The 17853-nt window shown below is 38.6% G+C and overlaps 2 protein-coding genes and 1 non-coding gene across 3 annotated transcripts; 1 reads left to right on the top strand and 2 right to left on the bottom strand.

Annotated features, from left to right (window-relative positions):
- Positions 1–761: 761 nt before the first annotated feature.
- LOC106653364 (zinc finger protein 3 homolog) lies at positions 762–2482 on the bottom strand. The gene has a single exon (XM_023457966.1). It carries the CDS (start codon positions 2437–2439, stop codon positions 1522–1524), a length of 918 nt encoding a protein of 305 aa, XP_023313734.1. The 5' UTR covers positions 2440–2482; the 3' UTR covers positions 762–1521.
- A 3716-nt stretch (positions 2483–6198) lies between these two features.
- Positions 6199–16342, bottom strand: LOC106653365 (zinc finger protein 585B-like). The gene is made up of 3 exons (XM_023457935.1): positions 16291–16342; positions 15524–15939; positions 6199–6210 (listed from the first exon to the last, which is right to left on the bottom strand). Exons 1-3 carry the CDS (start codon positions 16340–16342, stop codon positions 6199–6201), a joined length of 480 nt encoding a protein of 159 aa, XP_023313703.1.
- Positions 7485–7555, top strand: Trnag-ccc. The gene has a single exon. It is a non-coding gene; the product is annotated as a tRNA-Gly (tRNA).
- Positions 16343–17853: the final 1511 nt, after the last annotated feature.

Genomic DNA, 17853 nt, shown 5'->3' with positions numbered 1-17853 from the left:
AAGTTAATTTTAATAATACTACTTTTTATATTGAAGCATTTGATTTTAAAATAAGATTTGTCATCACTTTAAAAGTAGAATATGGCAGCTAAACGTACAAAAGCGAATCCATGATACATAATTTGAAAAAAATAATGCAAAAAAAATTATGAGCAATCAAAAAGAAACTTCGCATCTGCAGACTCCAAAGATTTACTTGTTTTTTATCCGAGTCCTTTCATTCGAATACAGAGTCAGTTTTAACGTGTATCTGGAAATCCATATGCCGACCATAATTATTTCTAAATTTTGTGTGTTATTTAAAGTTCGAGTAAACAAGATCTATGTACTTTATCAGATAAAGTATATTTACATACCAGCGGCCCGAAAGTTGCACTTCCCGGCCGCTGCGCTAAACGGGATATTGCTATTTTCGGGCCCGGGGTATGTAAAATCGTATACTGGCCTATACCGGGAAAAAAAGAAAGCCTCAGTCCCCGGCCTAGGGCAGTAATATACTAATAATCGTGATGTGAAAAATTTAATTTTTTTTCAAATTAACATACAGCGACGAAAAAACCCCTATTATAGTGATAATTGAATGTACGAAGTGCATACAAAAAATAAATTTAAGCAAATTGGTAAAATAGAAGCACATCGTAATTTTATTATCAAGTTGTTGGTAAAATATAATTTAGATATAAAATAGAATTCATTTTTATTTATAGAAATTTAAATTTATCAAGTAAATTAAACAGATATTCTTTCATGTCGTACATTTTGAAAATATTGGTTTATACAAAAAAATTTATAAGCAAAATGAAAAAAAAGTTCACGTATTTCTGATCTAAAAAGCTATTCTTCTGTGTTAACTGAGTCGTTGAATCCAAACGCAGAGTCTGGGTCATATTTCTGTACTTTTAAATCACTGGAATAAGAAGTGACGAGAGTCTGTGTCAAAATGAGTAATAATTCATGCCACTTTTTATTCATTTTCATGAATCATCATGTTTATTTTCTTTAACTCATTTGCCATCAAGTTGTATAAGCTTCCTCTGCAACTCTTATAGTACATTGTTAGCAGTTTCTGTTTACAGTACATTGTCTTAATGTACAAATTTTCATTTGTGTATCTATTAAAGTACCTTACTCTTTTTGCAGTCGGGCATAATCTGTTATCAAAGTGTGCGAGAGTCGATCGAGTAGATTTTCAAATAAACTGCATTTGACTCTTATCTCCATAAAACTTGTCACACCCTTACCATTTGTGGGGTTTGATTTCCTCGTCTTCACACTTATGCTCTTTCAGTTCGAAATTAACGGCATCTACATGCCTCAAAGAAAAACAATTTTTTCCGGAATTTTTGCCACACTCTTCAGTTTTCAATCTTTGTTTATTTCATGAACTGTCTCGATATGTTCGTTGAACTTACTTTTTTCCCTAAAAGCCTTTCCACGCTTTTTGCACTTATGCTCTCTGATTTTCAAATGAACTGCGTTTATGTGGTACATTAGATTACTTTTTTGTCCAAAAGTCTTGCCTCACTCTTCGTATTTGTGATCTTTTATTTTTTTATGAACTGTGGCAGTGTGTCGATTTAAATCTGATCTCGAACCAAAAGACTTTTCACATTCTCCGCACTTGTGTTCTTTGAGTTTCAAATGAATTACATCTATATGCTTCATCAGAGAATTCTTTCGTCCAAAAAACTTGTTACACTCGAAACATTGGTAGTCTTTTATTTTTTCATGTATCGTACCAATGTGTTGATTCAAGGCACTTTTATTACTAAAAGGTTTTCCACATTCCTCACACACGTATTTTCTGATCTTTAAATGAACTACATCTATGTGTATGATCAGATCAGACTTTCGACCAAAACACTTGCCACACTCTTCGCATTTTTTATCTTTTATTTTTTCATGTACCGTGGAAATGTGTATTTTTAACTTGCTTTTTTCACTAAAGGACTTTCCACATTTCTCACACATGTGCTGTCTAAGTTTTAAGTGAACTCGATCTATGTGCTGCATCAGTTTATATTTATCACCAAAAACCTTGCCACACTCTTTGCACGTGTGATCTCTACTTTTTAAATGAACTACATCTAAGTGCCTCAACAACTGATGCTTCCGAAAGAACTTGCCACACTCTCCGCATTTGTGATCTTTGATTTTTTCGTGGATTGCATCAATGTGTCTAATTAACTCACTTTTATAACCAAAATTCTTTCCACATGCGTCGCAAGAGTGATTTTTTATTTTTTGATGGACATTCATAATGTGCTTATTCAAACGTCCCCTTGAGACAAAAGATTGTCCACAATAATTGTCGCAAACAAATTTCTTTAATTTCAAATGAACTCCATCTACGTGATATTTCAAATTTTTTTTAGCTAAGAAAATTTTACCGCACTCATCGCATTTGTGACGTAATTTACTATTTTGACTTCCGGACATCGTAAAAATATCTCGACTTTTAACTTTTAAATTGTTTCATCTACCTACAGGTTCTACTATTTCTCTACTGTTCTTATTTCAGATCTCATGTATAGAAAGTATATATTCGGCCGTTAAAGTTTTGTTTACATCGAAATTAATTTGTCAAGTAATCACACGAGAAAAATTAATTGTATTCATATGAGTTAATCAAAAATTTTTAGGAATAATTTTTCATTATTTCATTATCTTATGTCTTGTATTTTATTTAACTTCAAATATGTATAAGTCTGCTTGGATAAACAATCTTCCATTGCGGTACACTACTGATCCACTGTCTTCGGAAAAACATTTTTAATAATCCGGAACAATATCTAATCGGGCATAAATGGCCACAGGTCAGAATCGTCAGTATAATCAGCTCTTTTGACGAACCTGTTAATGAATTTTGTAAAAACATTATTTAGGATTAGTAATATCTTCGTATGATACGATTACTTTTTCTTACAATTCGTTCGCATTTTCTACGAGTTTTACGGCAGTGGCTACAGGCCAGCCAGCATCAAGGTCAGCAACGTCTTCGCCCAATCACTGTTACTACTGAAGGTGTAAAAGTGTCGATTGAAAAGTAATAAATTAATGAAAAACTAAAACAAATTTAAATTCTAGTTTATCGACAAATCGGACATATAAATTCAATGGACCAAACAACTTTTTTCGAATCAATATACATATTGACGCAACAATCTGTTTAACATAAAATTTCAAAACTGGAGCATAATTAAAAAAATCTAACAAGTCTCCAAGATCGCAGGTGGAAATAGATAAATCAAACTTTGCAAGAGTACTGAAGCTGTGATATTGATAATAAAATGTTAATGAAATAACTAAAATATTGACTAATCATTCTAAATGATTTATTTTTATGAAGCTCAATATTTTTCTTACAATTATGTAATTAAATTCTACGTAATTAATTCAATTCGATTGACGGCTTACATTTTAATCGAAGAAACTTAAAAATCACGTGTAATCAAGTGTATAAATTTACTTTTCTATGTTAATGTAGAACATGGATTTTTCGATAATCATCGTCGATACAGTCGAAAAATGTTCATTAGAAAAAACGTGGAACAATATCAGGCAATATAATTTTCGAAAACCTTACCCTTTTTTCGTTGTTATACGTTTATATCCGTAAAACTTTCAAGTTGGTAAAATCTTTGGCATCTCTACCTAGCAACTACAACTGCAACTGCAATTGCGGCCTCGTCTTGCGGCTCGCTCGCGAATCTCATCGGGCAAAAGTTCCCATGCGTGCATTATAATTGCGCGTCTGCCCCGGCTATATAATACGTATATATTTGAACTTTGTGCTCTCACGCACGCATAGAGCAGCAGCAGCATCGCAACGAGGCCTCGGCAACGTACTCGAGACCAATTACCTTCGTCGATAATAATCGTCAGCCTTCGCCGATCGATATTTATGCATTACACACGCATACGAGACTATTTATTCTTCGGACAACCGAAAAAAACAAGAAGAAGAAAGAAGAAAGAAATGAACGTATGTATGCGATATAAACAACGAGAGACGAGCTAAATATTTTCGCGTTCAATATCGTATTCGTAATATACGAGACGTTTGTGAGCGCGTGTACCTATACGGCGAAAAGACAGCTCGTCGTAAAAAAGTCATGCTTCGCTGCTGTATATATTTTATATATAGTACAGTATATATCCATAGGGTGGGCCCCGCCAAGAATATATATGAATTTATGAGATCGTCGAGGCTCTTATATGTCCATCGGGCGGCCCCTATGCTGCATATATACGTGTATGTATCCTACACACGCTCATATCGTCCCCGGGTTCGTCCGGGTTGTTCCGGATTTTATCCCTGATGAGACAGCTCGCATACAATTTTATTTATTTTCTTTTCTCTCCCTCTCTCTCTTTTTTTTTTTGCGGTCCGTGGCATTGTTCGCGGAGCCTCTTGAATATTGAAACGATATACATATACGTTATACACTGACGAATTCTCTCTCTTTCAAGCTTGACGAGCTTCGTCGCCCCCACTGGTCGCCGGTGAAAATCGCTGATTTTCAAGTTTTATTATTTTTATTTTCATTTTTTTGTTTCTTAATTGGAAATCGAATTACGCGCTCGGCCGCGAAATAATAATTGAAAACAACAAAAACACCGAGATGAAAAATAAAAATCTGCAAAGTGACAAAGTTTCTTTTTTGCGGCTTTATATATTATTATATCTACGTGCAGCAATTGCACGAGTGAAAATAAACGCGGCGCTGCGTGTGCCGCACCCACGAGCTTTATTGTTAATTAACGATCTGCGAACACCCATGTGCTCAGCAGCATCGGGCTTCAGCCCCCCCGACAAATTCAAACTCGCGGTTTTGCGTGTATAATACGTCGCGCTGACGCGTCGGTTTTGCCCTTTCGCTGCTACTGCTGCGGCGCTCACACCCCCGATACACACGCATACATATAGCCTGTCGTAGCGAGAGACGACGTGTCAGATGCACATAAACTCGAAATCAGCAAATTATTATGTACGATATAAGCGCGACGATGAAGTATGTATAATTTCGCAAATTTTTGATCGCGTCGAAATTGGGTTTTGGTTGCAGGTAACGAACATATATGAAGCGCGCCGCCAACAAGCCCGTCGTGAGATTCAAAATCTTTCCCAACAAATTCACCAATAACAACAATAACAACAACAAGAGCGGCAATAAAGAAGAGCAGCAGCAGCAGCGCGTCAAAGCAGCGGCAAAAAAGTCGACACCAGTAGCAGTAACTCCGGACTCGAGTAAAACGGTCGAAGTTGTCGCATTGAGCAAGAAAACAACGACACCGACTGCAGCAGCAGCAGTAGCCACAGCAGCAACAACATCATCATCATCGGTACCAACGATCGTCCACAAGAAAAAGAAGAAACAGCAGCAGCATAAAAATCGTTCCGCGTACGACAACTCGTGCTCCGGTAGCAGCAGTACCAGCACAAGCAGCAGCAATTGCCTAGCCGTGAGATGCGGCCCGCCGATGTACGACGAGTACGGCGATTACGACGACGACGATTACGACGAGGACGACGACGACGACGACGACGACGAGGAGGAGGAAAGTTACACGAGCAGCGAGAGCTCGGTGACGGAGTACGAGGAGGAAGAGGAGGAGGAGGTGAGGGTGGCCAGGACCATAGCGGCTTTTCGCAAGTGCGACGAGTTCCTGCAGAGGCACAGCATCAGTCCGGACATATTCTGTAGGTACAAGGAGCGGCTGGCCCTGCAGACGTGGCTGCTGAGGAGGTTGACCATCAAGGCTTCCAAGAGCGCTGCCGGTGAGTAGTAGTGTACACTTTTAATGTTACAGAAAAAAGAGGGGCGAGCGAAGAGCGACGAGAGGCTTGTATCGTTTATACAGAAGTTATTATAATCGGTAACTCGAGATATCGGTGTACATGTATTTGATGTAAACGGCGTGTAAATCCGTGCGATGCATTAATATCGTGCTGTTTTTCTTTTATACGCGGTGTGTGAAAATCGATACGATCGCGATGAATATTCTGCGCTGATATTAATACCGAGCTAATGGCAAAAACCGGACGTTTAAAATGTTTTCGTACATTGATTAGTTTAAAACGATGCGGCGATAAAAAATGAACAGTTTTAAAGCATCGAGACCGATCTTCGAATTACTTCGAATGCGATATATAGTTTTCACTCTGAGACTTCGCCGCTAGATGGCGAGTAGCTTTTACGCGTAAATCTGAAAGCGAGTTAGTAAGAACAATTGTATAAATCGAAGTATGTCCAAAGCCTGGCTAAGGATCGATTATTGGTATGATCGTGTGGGGCCACGTTTACACACTTAAATATATTATACCTAGCACGACGGTTGAATCATCCGCGAAATATACACACGCATAACGAGACCCGACCGCGTGTCTATACCACAACGACCAACGACGACTAAAAATCGCACGTACGCATACTCTCGTATACCCGAGACATCTCTCGTACTTACATTTTATGTATATATACTCTGTGTACGTGTGTGCACGCGCACATAGTGGCTTCTTTAGCCGAAGAAATCGCGACGAGTGATGGATCGTCCTCGCTGCTTTATCGTCGTTCTCTCTCTCTCTCTTTTTCTGCGCTCCGTCGCATCAGCGTTGGCTTTAACCTTCCTTCAGCTTGATAATTTAACGATTCGAGTTGTACCTGCTGTATGCACTCGCGGGAGCTCTCCGATCGTGAGCACGACGTTCCTTTTTTTTTTTTTTCGTCATTTTCTTCTTTCGCGCGCGGTTTCTCCCGATATATAAAGCGACGACGACTTGGCTGCGCGCACAACGTGGGAATGAAGCTGCAAATTTTGTATACGCTCTTTGTTGCGTTAAATGTAATAATATACCTATCGCCGCGATGACGATGCGTAATGCGCGCGGGGGGCCCGACGCGATTTTTTGATTCACCGCGTAGAGTAGCGCAATAATGTAAGAATCTTCGACGATATAGGTGAGATGCGTAATTATCGCGTTTACGTTGTATACTTGACCCCGTCGAGTCGCTCGGTGTTTGTAAACACATCGAGTGCCACGCGTTTAGGCTCGGCTCGATATCGTTCGATGCACATATGTTATGATAACATCCATCGTAAAGAATTTATCTACTCATTTTTATGCCATGCGTTATTTCTCGAATCGTATAAACGCAAAAAAGCTCACGCGACGATGATGTCTGCTAGACGTGACTAGCTGTGCTCGGGTTGCAGACGCGAAGAAGGGCGCGTCGGTACACGGGGTTGCTCTAATCTCCAGCAGTCGGTATTATTATTCTCTCTGCTTTGCTCCCTTTCTCGCTTCTGCGCCGCGTGTATACGTGGTATCGATTTTCGCAAGCAAGCGAAGGGGGGGCTGGCTCGGTGCCCTCTACACACAACTACTGTTTGTATACACATAGACTTACGTACGCATACACGTACACAATTGCCGTAAGTACGCTGGCTAAAATCTCGTCGAATTGCGAAACTGGTATCCGGCACCGCTGGTGTAATGGTATCATGCAAGATTCCCATTCTTGTGACCCGGGTTCGATTCCCGGGCGGTGCACACCCCCTTTTTTTTTTTTGTTTTTTTTTTCGTTCGCGTCGATGTAATATAATTTACTCGAGTGTCCATACGGTACAATTACGATGACGTACATTTGTATATCGAATCGATGAGCGGATATACGAGCTATTTTGATGAAAAGCATTTCTCTCTATTCTTTTTTTTTTTTTGTTAACCTTATTTGCCGATTAACAATTACGTACGCACACGCGCGGTGGTGGTGGTGTTACTCGCGGGGGACGGGATAATTGCAGCGTATTTGGCGGCGAGTGAATTATCGATGACGCGGCGCGAGAGAACCAGAGAGAGAGATAGTCGAAGGTTCGACTGTGTATTATACAGGGCTGCGAAGCGCGGCGCAAAGCTCATCTGCATTTTGCAAATCGCGCGTCGCGATTATGCTCGATTGGCGTGAGACACGGGGGTGGGATTTCATTCGATCGTCGTTGAATTTTTTCTCCCTGTATCTCGCGAACTTAATCGATGTTAATTCGGTGAAATCGATTCGTACTTAAAGCTCACCGATGAATACTTTTGTACGTAACGGCGTTCCACCATACGCGTTATATCAATTGCAATTGCAACTTACACCGAGATCCGACGACAGCCCGCCCGTGGTTTTACATATAAATTTCCATTGCCACGCCTCTGCTCTTGCAGTGCGTATTCAAGGAAATAGTTTATGATTTTCAATTTATTCTCGAGCTCGTCACCGCTTAGAGAATTTTGAAGCGGAAGTAGGTGCACTCGGCGCGGCAGCTAAGTTAATACACTTTATATAAAAATACAAGAATCACGCCAGTGATCGACGATTTCAGCCGATCGCATTTATTTATAAGGTAGACAGACGATGTATTTTCATACCCTATCGCTCGAGTATCGCGCGTGCTCGATCATCATCATCAACGAAGAAAAAAAAGAAAAAAGAAAAATCCAATAAAAAACAATCGAATCCCGTATGCAATCGCTCGCATGAGAAATCCACTCTCGACGCGTTTCGAAGAACGACCTTATACAATACTACTTTATACGCACGGCACACTCGTACATAAAATTGTAACAAAACGTCGCACGATAAAAATAAAAAAAAGCACAGTCTGCCGCTCTCTCGATCGCGTACACCACATTATAATAGGCGCGCATCGAGGAGCTTTGTCGGGAGAGCTTGCGCGCGCGAGTTGTCTCTCTCTCTCTCTCTCTCGATCGATCACACACACACGTACATGGTATTTAACGTCGCTCGCTCGCGCGCGTCCCGGTACATGTCATTTGAATAATCCATCAATTAGCAGGCAGTGCACACACGATGTGCAGCACTATATATAGATAGATAGAGAGTGAGAGAGAGGATGTTATAGGCACGAGAATGCCCAGGCTGGTTAGCGGTGCAGCGGCGGCTTTTCCGGCTCCCTATATGTATGTATCTCCATCTCTCTCTCACTTCTCTCTGTCTTTCTTTCTTTCTTTCTTTCTTTCGCGCAGACGAATGTTCAAGCGCGCGCGTGTGCGTATATACGCGAAACGGTAGTACGTATACAGAGGAGGAGGAGGAGGAAGAGAGGCACAAAAAAAAGCAACAGCAAAGCTCATATATATATTTATATAAGTACCCACGCCGGGTGTCGTGGAATTTAATTAAACGACGCGAGGAAAAAGAGAGACTGTTAAGACGGTTGAGAGAGAGAGCGAGCGCCAAAGAGAAGCGAAAATGTTCCGTTCGCGCGCTAATGATTTTTCCTTCTGCAGCTGCTGATGCAGAGCCTCGTGCCGCCTCTGTCTAAGTGCGAGTGAGTGAAATTCAGGTTAAGTGACTTTTATTTCTCTCTGTCTAGCTCTGCTCGTGCCGTCATGCCGCGTTTCCATGCTGCTTGTATACTTTTCCCGCGTGGAAATGTTTGCGAGTAGGCGAGAGAGAGAAAGAGAGTTATAAAAATGAAGAATGGCGGAAAGGAGGAAGCGAAAAAAAATCGGGCTGAGAGGCTGTGTTAATCGATAAGCTTGCGTTCTCGATATAATGTATTTGTGCGTGGTATTAGGAAGATGTGTACGTGAGCTTTATATCGTATGCATACTATAATATGTCGTATTTATCAAATGTCAGAAGGAGTACGAAGCATCGAGATCGATCAAACAATTGTGCGTAACTTGCAATTCTTAAATATAGATGTCGTGTTTCAATCCATAGACACATTTATCAAGTTGAAGCTTTATACAAGACATCGGATCCGTGACGATTTGTCACGAGGGTTGTCCATTTCTTTGAACCGATTTCGTGGTTCGGATGAGGTCTGATTCCAGCATCAACGTGCCGAAAATTTGGCTACGTCATTTTCTTCTACAATTGGCCTTTTTCTTGGCTCCAACTGGTGCAACACCAATGTTGTTTTCAAACTCATACCGATCTTCTTGCAGCATTTAGGGGCCAACGTCCCTAAAAAAGTGATTTAATGTAATTCCACTTCGCAGTTTGATCGTTTGCTATGGAATTGATTTCCGGAGACTGACCTCGAACGGCGTGTGTGCACAATCCGAACATATGCACCTAATGCGTAATCGTCACGGATACTAGGCAAAAACAGAATTGCCTATGATTTTAGGTAATATGCGCAATTTTTGAAAGAGTTTAGGAAGTTCCTAAAATGTTTAGACAAAAACCACAATGCCTAAAAAAAATACAGGCAAAACTAGCAATACCTGAGTCAGTTTAGGCATTTTTGCGTTTAAATAATTTCCCATTTAAACCACTACATATTTCATATATTTCATATATTTCATATACCAAAAGAAGAAAAAAAAATACAAAAAAGCTCTTGAATCGCAAATACGTAATTCTAATTGCCCTCCTTACATACACGTAAGTGTACGTATGTAACAAGGCTATAATATAAAAGCTATTCGTGTCCGAGAGCTTACGATATTCGCCAAGAGGGTTATAAATTTCCACCGGTTTAAGCCTTTTCTTCTCGTCCTTCATTTGCGCGCTTCATTTGGCATCCGCGTGTGATCCGCTGCTAAAAATTTTTTTGTTTCGCTATACATGGGTGAATGCTATCTACCCGCGAGAATCGCGAAGAAGACGCGCACGAGCCTATGTGCATACACGGATTTACAAACAATGCGCAAGTGCAGTGCGTACAAGTAACACGAGTACACACCGCGTTTCTAAGCCTATACTATCTACTGCACAGGTGACACGTTGTAAAACGAATCCACTTCTTCGAGCTTTCGTTTTTCTTCTTCCTTCTTTTTCTCGTCTCGTATACTTACATAGTAGTAGTACTTTAAGTAGCTTCGTATACGAGCGCGAATGTTTATGTACACCTAGGAGATGTGATAAATGTACCGTTGCTCGAGCGCAGCGAATCTTTTAAAAGCCCCGCGCCGGCAAATACATACTGTATCGCTCGAGCGTATATATACGTTATATATAGGTCCAGTGCGCGATGTAAGCAGATGTTAATTTATAGACTCGAGTATTATAGCAGTGAGGATATTACAAGATCGAGTGCGCGCACTGCTGCTCTCGTGTAAATACGTATATAATTACGCGTACACATCTCGCGCTTATATCATAGCTATATATACACACACACACGTATGTATATGATCCTAATGTACGCGGCCGAAATAAAAATTACCCCTCTAATCGTTCGCGCGCGATAATGTGTCCTATAGCGGCGATCGCCTTAATGGAAGGATTGATCATTATTAAAAAGGCTCTATACGTAGCTGCATCGGAGCGTGTGTATGTGTGAGTTTGCGACCGATAAAGCTCCATCCATCATCTTGCCCCTGTATAATTTCATTCTTTTATCTCTTTCTCACTGGCGATTTTTTTTTTTTTGCTTCGTATACTCGCGCGATAAATAATCACACGCGCGTGGCGTATGGAGCTCCATTCATCGAAAATAATCGCTCACCTTAGCACCATACAATATATATGCATATTATTATACGAGTCGCAGCCGCGCGGTCCGCGTTTATTAAAAGTCAATTTTTTCTTTTTTTTTTTTTTTTCAAAAATACGTGGTTACAAAAATCTCGGCGTTTACGTGTGTATATAATATGAATACGCCTCGAGGAGCGATCGGCTCGGCTCGCCGATGTGTATTACAATGGAGCGCGACCCAGAGCAGAGAGCAACAAGTGCGCGCTCGTGATATACCTCTGAACTGGCGCATTAAACGCTGCGCACATTTATATAGGCATCGTATGTATATATGCGAAAGGGACGAGGTACACCTTTTTCTTATATACATACGTACTTTGCGCTCGCGGCTCTCTTCCTGGAATCCGGATATGCGTGTTCTCTCTCTCTTCAATGTGTGTGTGTACGCGATTATTATAGAGTCCACGTATACACACGATATAACGACCTCGTGCTCTCTCTCTCTCTCTCTCTCTCTCTCTTAGTGACTACTCGGACGCTGCGCGGCGGCGATACATGGCGAGCACGAGTGCGCGCGCCCGCGTTGCGTGGGAGAGCTGCACTGCACGGCAAGGCAGACATATCGTCCCGAGAGAGTACACTGTGGGTAATTTACAAGATTCGTTTCAATTTATTATCATTATCCTTGGATTTTTTTTCATGGTTAGAGATCATTTGGCCTTTGTCTACTTCGATGGACAAAAAGCTGGACGAAGACGGATCTCTCCGTGATGAATGTAATCATCCTTTTTTGGGATCTATAGAGGCTCGTGAAAAAAGATTCCTTCGGAGATTCCGTTTTCTCTACTTTGTTTATTATCATTTTTCGTTTGGAATAAACTATCGCCTTCAGTGGTGGACTATGGAAAAAGTGTCGTTCATATGTAACTCGAAAACAACTAATGGGGGCTTTTACTCATTTTTAAGAAATTTAGAAACCTTTCTTTCGAACAAGACTTGAAAAATACTCTTAGCTAATCGTTGCATAAAAAGCTACAGGAAGAGATTCGGGTAATGCTCGATCATTTCAGCACAACTTTTATTGAAATTTTAGCAAAAACATATGTATAATCAATATAATCAATAAATGTTATCAATAAATATTTACATTCGCTTTGTCTCGAGCGTGTTTTTGGCGATGTTCGTGAATTGTTCGTTGGTGTCTGAACAAATGCGTTTTTCGTCCAAATTTTTTCTCGCATTTGTCGCATGCAAAATCTTTTCGACCTTCGTGAACTGTCCTTTGGTGCTTTACCAAATCCGAGTTTTGTCCAAATTTTTTCCCGCACCGATCGCAGACGTAATCTTTACGACCTTCGTGGACTGTCCTTTGATGGTGGAGCAAATTACTTTTTTGTCCAAAATTCTTCTCGCACTTGTCACATGCGTAGTCTTTACGACCTTCGTGCACTGTACTTTGGTGATTTAATAAATCCGATTTTCGTACAAATTTCTTCTCACATTTGTCGCATGTAAAATCTCTGCGATCCTCGTGGACTGTTATATGGTGCTTTAACAAACCCGATTTGTGTCCAAACTTCTTCTCGCAATTGTCGCAAGCGTAATCTTTGCGACCTTCGTGAACAGTCTTTATGTGGATTAGCAAATTTGATTTCAGTCCAAATTTCGTTTCGCACTTGTCACATGCAAAATCTTTCCGATCTCCATGGACTGTCTTTTGGTGTAAAAGTAAAGTCGATTTTCGTCCAAATATCTTCCCGCACTCGTTACAAGCATAATCTTTGCGTCTTTCATGGACGGTTTTTTTATGTCTAGTCAACATCGGTTTTTGTCCAAATTTCTTTTCGCATTTGTCACATGCGAAATCTTTGCGATGTTCGTGAATTGTTTGTTGGTGTCTGAACAAATGCACTTTTTGTCCAAATTTTTTCTCGCATTTGTCGCATGCAAAGTCTTTGTGACCTTGGTGTAATGTTTTTTGATGCCTGAATAAATGCGCTTTTCGTCCAAATTTTTTCTCGCATTTATCGCATTCAAAATCTTTTCGATATTCATGGACTGTCCTTTGGTGCTTCAATAAATCTGATTTACTCCCAAGTTTCCTTTCACAATTGACGCGTGCGTAATCTCTGCGACCTTCGTGAACTAATGTTTGGTGTTTCATTAAATAACTTTGTTCTCCGAATTTTTTCTCGCACTCATCACAAGCGCAATTTTTGCGACCTTCATGAAATGTTTTTTGATGTAAGAGTAAATGTGATTTTTCTATAAATTTTTCTCCGCAATTGTCGCAAAAGACATTTTTGTGGCCCTCATGGACTGCCTTTATATGAATGACCAAACTTGTTTTATTTTCAAATCTTTTCGCGCACTTTTCACACAAGTAATTTTTGAATACTTCGTGAAATATTTTTTTGTGCTTGAGAAACGTTGATTTATTTTCAAATTTTCTCTCGCACTTGTCACATGTGAATTCTTTTCGATCTTTGTGATCTAATTTTTGATGCGTCAATAAACTCGATTTTTTCACAAATTCCTTCTCGCACTTGTCACATGTGAAATCGTTGCGGCTTTTGTGTTCTAATATTTGGTGTCTACTCAAATGACTTCGGAACTCAAATGTCTTTTCGCACTTGTCGCAGGCGTAATTTTTTCGTTCATTGTGAATTGTGTCTCGGTGTATCAACATGCTTGATTCTTGTGTAAATTCCTCCTGACAAATATCACAGATGTATTGTTTATCGTCCGAAACAATAATTTCGTGTACATTTAAATTATCTTCAAAGATAACTTCCTCGGATTTCTCTTCACTTTGATCCATTTCGGTGTCTTAATTAATTAATGGATCCTTCTTTTCAGTAATACGGAAATTAAATGAGTAAAATCGACCTCTGGTATTATGGCTTGTTTGATCACGAAAGACAACTTTCAAACTTATTTATATTCGATATAAATATGATCAATGTCCCGAGGGATGATTTCGATATCGTTTAATATTTACAATCTAGAAACCGATTGATCTGTTTATACATCACCCTTACGATATTTGAAACAATTTAAAATTCTGAATTGACTAATTTTGGGACAACAATGGGAGGAGCTTTTACTCATTGTTAACAAATTTATACAGCTTTTTTTCTCATTTCAAATAAGTAAACAGTCTTTGGGCCAATTTATCAAAATCTTTCGCTAGATCATGTTTGATCAATTCAGTTTTGAATACGTAAGGTTTATCAAAAATCCAGTGAGAACTAAATGGTCGCTCCATTCACAGTTTCAAACGAGAATTTGAAAAAACTCTCAGCTGATCAAGAAATGTATATCGAGAGTAGCAATAAGTAGTACGCGAAATCTGAAAACACCACAACGTCAGAGTATAAAATTGTAATGATAGTTGTTCAGGTAATATACAATAATTTCAGCACAAGGTTTATTGAAATTTTAGTAAAAAGTATAAGTCAGTTATGTATAATTCGTATATCAATACATATTTAAAATTGTCAATTATTTCTTTTTCCTCTTTTGTCTCAAGCGTATTTCTTGCGACCATCATGCACTACTTTTTGGTGGTTTAGCAAATGCACTTTTTGTCCAAATTTTTTTTCGCAATTAACGCATGCGAAATCTTTACAACCATTGTGGACTGTATTTTGATGTCTTTTCAAATTGCTTAAATCCCCAAATTTTTTCCCGCATTTGTCGCAAACGCGATCTTTACGACCTTCATGGACTAACTTTTGATGTTTGTTCAAAGTGCCTCGTCCCGCAAATTTCTTTTCGCACTTGTCGCATGGGTAATCTTTGTGACCTTCGTGAACTGCCCGTTGGTGACAAAGCAAATGTGATTTTTTTCCAAATTTCTTCTCGCAATTATCACACGCATAATCTTTCCGACCTTCGTGTATTGTCTGTTGGTGGATGAGTAAATTCGATTTTTGTCTAAATTTCTTCTTACATATGTCGCATGCGAAATCTTCGCGGCCCTCGTGTACTGTCTTTTGGTGTCTAATCAATTTCGAGTTATGCTGAAATTTTTTTTCGCATTTGTCACACGCGTGATCTTTCCGACCTTCATGTACTGCCTTTTGGTGAGCGAGTAAATTCGATTTTTGTCCAAATTTTTTCTCGCACAGATCGCAGACGTAATCTTTACGACCTTTGTGAACTGTCCTTTGGTGCTTAACTAAATTCGATCTTAATCCAAATACCTTACCGCAATTGTCGCATAAGTAATCTTTGCGACCCTCGTGAACTATTATTTGATGTTTTCTCAAGTTGCTCCGATCTCCAAATTTTTTCTCACAATTATCACACACGTAATCTTTCCAACCATTGTGTACTCTCTCTAATTGATACTCGCACCCATTGAATTTTAAATCTTTGCGACCATCATGTACCGTCTTTATATGAGTGACCAGACTTTTTTTACTTTCAAATCTCTGGGCGCACTTTTCACATAAGTAATCTCTGAAAACTTCGTGGAAAATTTTTTTGTGCTTGAGTAAAGTTGATTTATTTTCGAATTTCTTCTCGCACTTGTTACACGTAAAATCATTGCGATCTTTATGTATTAAATTTTGATGTGTAATCAAACTCGATTTTTTCACAAATTTTTTCTCACATCTGTCGCATGCAAAATCTTTGCGGCTTTTGTGTTCTGATATTTGATGCCTACTCAAATGACTTCGGAACTCAAATGTCTTTTCGCACTTGTCGCATGCGTAATTTTTTCGTTCATTGTGAATCTTGTCTTGATATGTTATCATGCTCGATTCTAGTGCAAATGCCCCCTGGCAAATATCAAAAATGTTTGGTTTTTCGTTTAAAACATCAATTTCGTGTTTACTTGAATCATCTTCAGAAACAACTTCCTCTGATTTATCCTCACTCTTTTTCATTTTGATGTTAAAAATAAACGATAAATTATTTTATTTAGTACCATAGAAATTGAATAAGTTAAATTTATCTTTTGGTATTAAGACTTATTCAATGGGAAAAGACAACATTCAAACTAATTTGTTATTAATTTGTTTTTACTATTAACATGATTAGTGCTTCAAGGGAAATTTTCAAAATCGTTGGTGATCATATTGTTTACAATTTAGGTAGCAATTCATCTGTTTACACATAATTATTCGAACAGTATTTGGAACAATTTAAAATTCTAACTCGGCGACAATTTCTCCGAGGAATTTTTCAACCTCCTAAAACGAAGTACTTCTCAAAAAACTCCCGACAGATACCATCGATTTCATACTAGCTACATCGAGTAAATAATATATTGTACACATGTATAATAAAAAAATTTGATATTCATTCTAAAATTGTCCACCCCACGCCATGTACGGCGTGATTGACGAGCTCCAAAATCCGTCACTTATCGTTGCAAAATCATTTTTTAATTGTGAAAAGCCCAACGCCATTATGTTTTACATTGAAAAAATTGCAAAAATTTTAAATTTCAATTTTTAATCATTCGTTAATTCCCTTTGATGACGATCGTAAGAGACAGATTTGATTTGACTCGATATAAGTGACAATCATTTGTGTTATAGAATATCTTACCATCAGTTGGTTTGTTTTTGGCAATTTTTTTGATAAAATTACATTACAAATATCCAGTGCATTTTAAGTAACATGAAAATTATAATTTAGTTGCCTGAACAAATTAAACACAGTTTTTAATCATTTCAAATACGATATAAACACCTTACAGCATCCACCACCAGATGGCGAGTACTTTTATTCCTGTAAATCTGCAAGTGACAAAGTACAAATAATTGTATAAGTAGAAACATACTTCCGAAACATACACACTGGCTTTTTGCAATACTTTCCGAAGTTAACATTGATTTTGTTGCGGAAACGATTATTCTCGCAAGATGTCGTGCGGATGTTTGCGCAAACGATCGAGTCGACTCGCGCGCACAAAGATAGACAACTCGTAATGGTCAATTCAGCAAGATACGCTGTGATCATATGAAAAAATTTCATATACAGTTGTAGCTTGCAGAATAACTTAAATTCAAAAATAAAATTTACCAGCTTTTCATTGGAATTTTCAGAAGAGAAGGCGCTTTAACCTTTATTTGACACACTTTCCCGGTGTAACGTACTAATTGATAAATTGGGTTTCTTTGTACCCCATCGAATGAATTATTAATAAATAATTTATCAAATATTCCTGTTTGAAATTTTTTTTACGATTTTTTGAAAAGTTTGTTTTGAAGACTGTATAAGTTTCATATTGAAATATTGAAAGTAAATACATTCAACAATAGAGTAAATTTTTGTCAATTTGGATACTTTGAAAAACGTAGAAAAAGCATGAATATCCGCAAAAATGATATTTTTAATTCCATCCCAAATTCTCAGTGCTCACCGTGAAACGATTTTTTCACGTTAAATA

The sequence above is a fragment of the Trichogramma pretiosum genome, unplaced genomic scaffold, assembly GCF_000599845.2.
Source record: "Trichogramma pretiosum strain Unisexual culture from Peru unplaced genomic scaffold, Tpre_2.0 scaffold35, whole genome shotgun sequence".
Classification (NCBI taxonomy): Eukaryota; Metazoa; Arthropoda; class Insecta; order Hymenoptera; family Trichogrammatidae; genus Trichogramma; species Trichogramma pretiosum.
Note: the sequence above shows the minus strand (reverse complement) of the source record. Positions and strands in the feature narration are given on the sequence as shown.

Excerpts from the sequence above, each read along its gene's own strand:
- LOC106653364 (XM_023457966.1), bottom strand. The coding sequence starts at position 2,439 with ATGTCCGGAAGTCAAAATAGTAAATTACGTCACAAATGCGATGAGTGC.
- LOC106653365 (XM_023457935.1), bottom strand. The coding sequence starts at position 16,342 with ATGAAAAAGAGTGAGGATAAATCAGAGGAAGTTGTTTCTGAAGATGAT. Across the intron at positions 15,940-16,290 it reads TGTTTCTGAAGATGATTCAA|ACAAAAAAATTTTCCACGAA; the intron begins GTAAACACGAAA and ends CTTTACTCAAGC.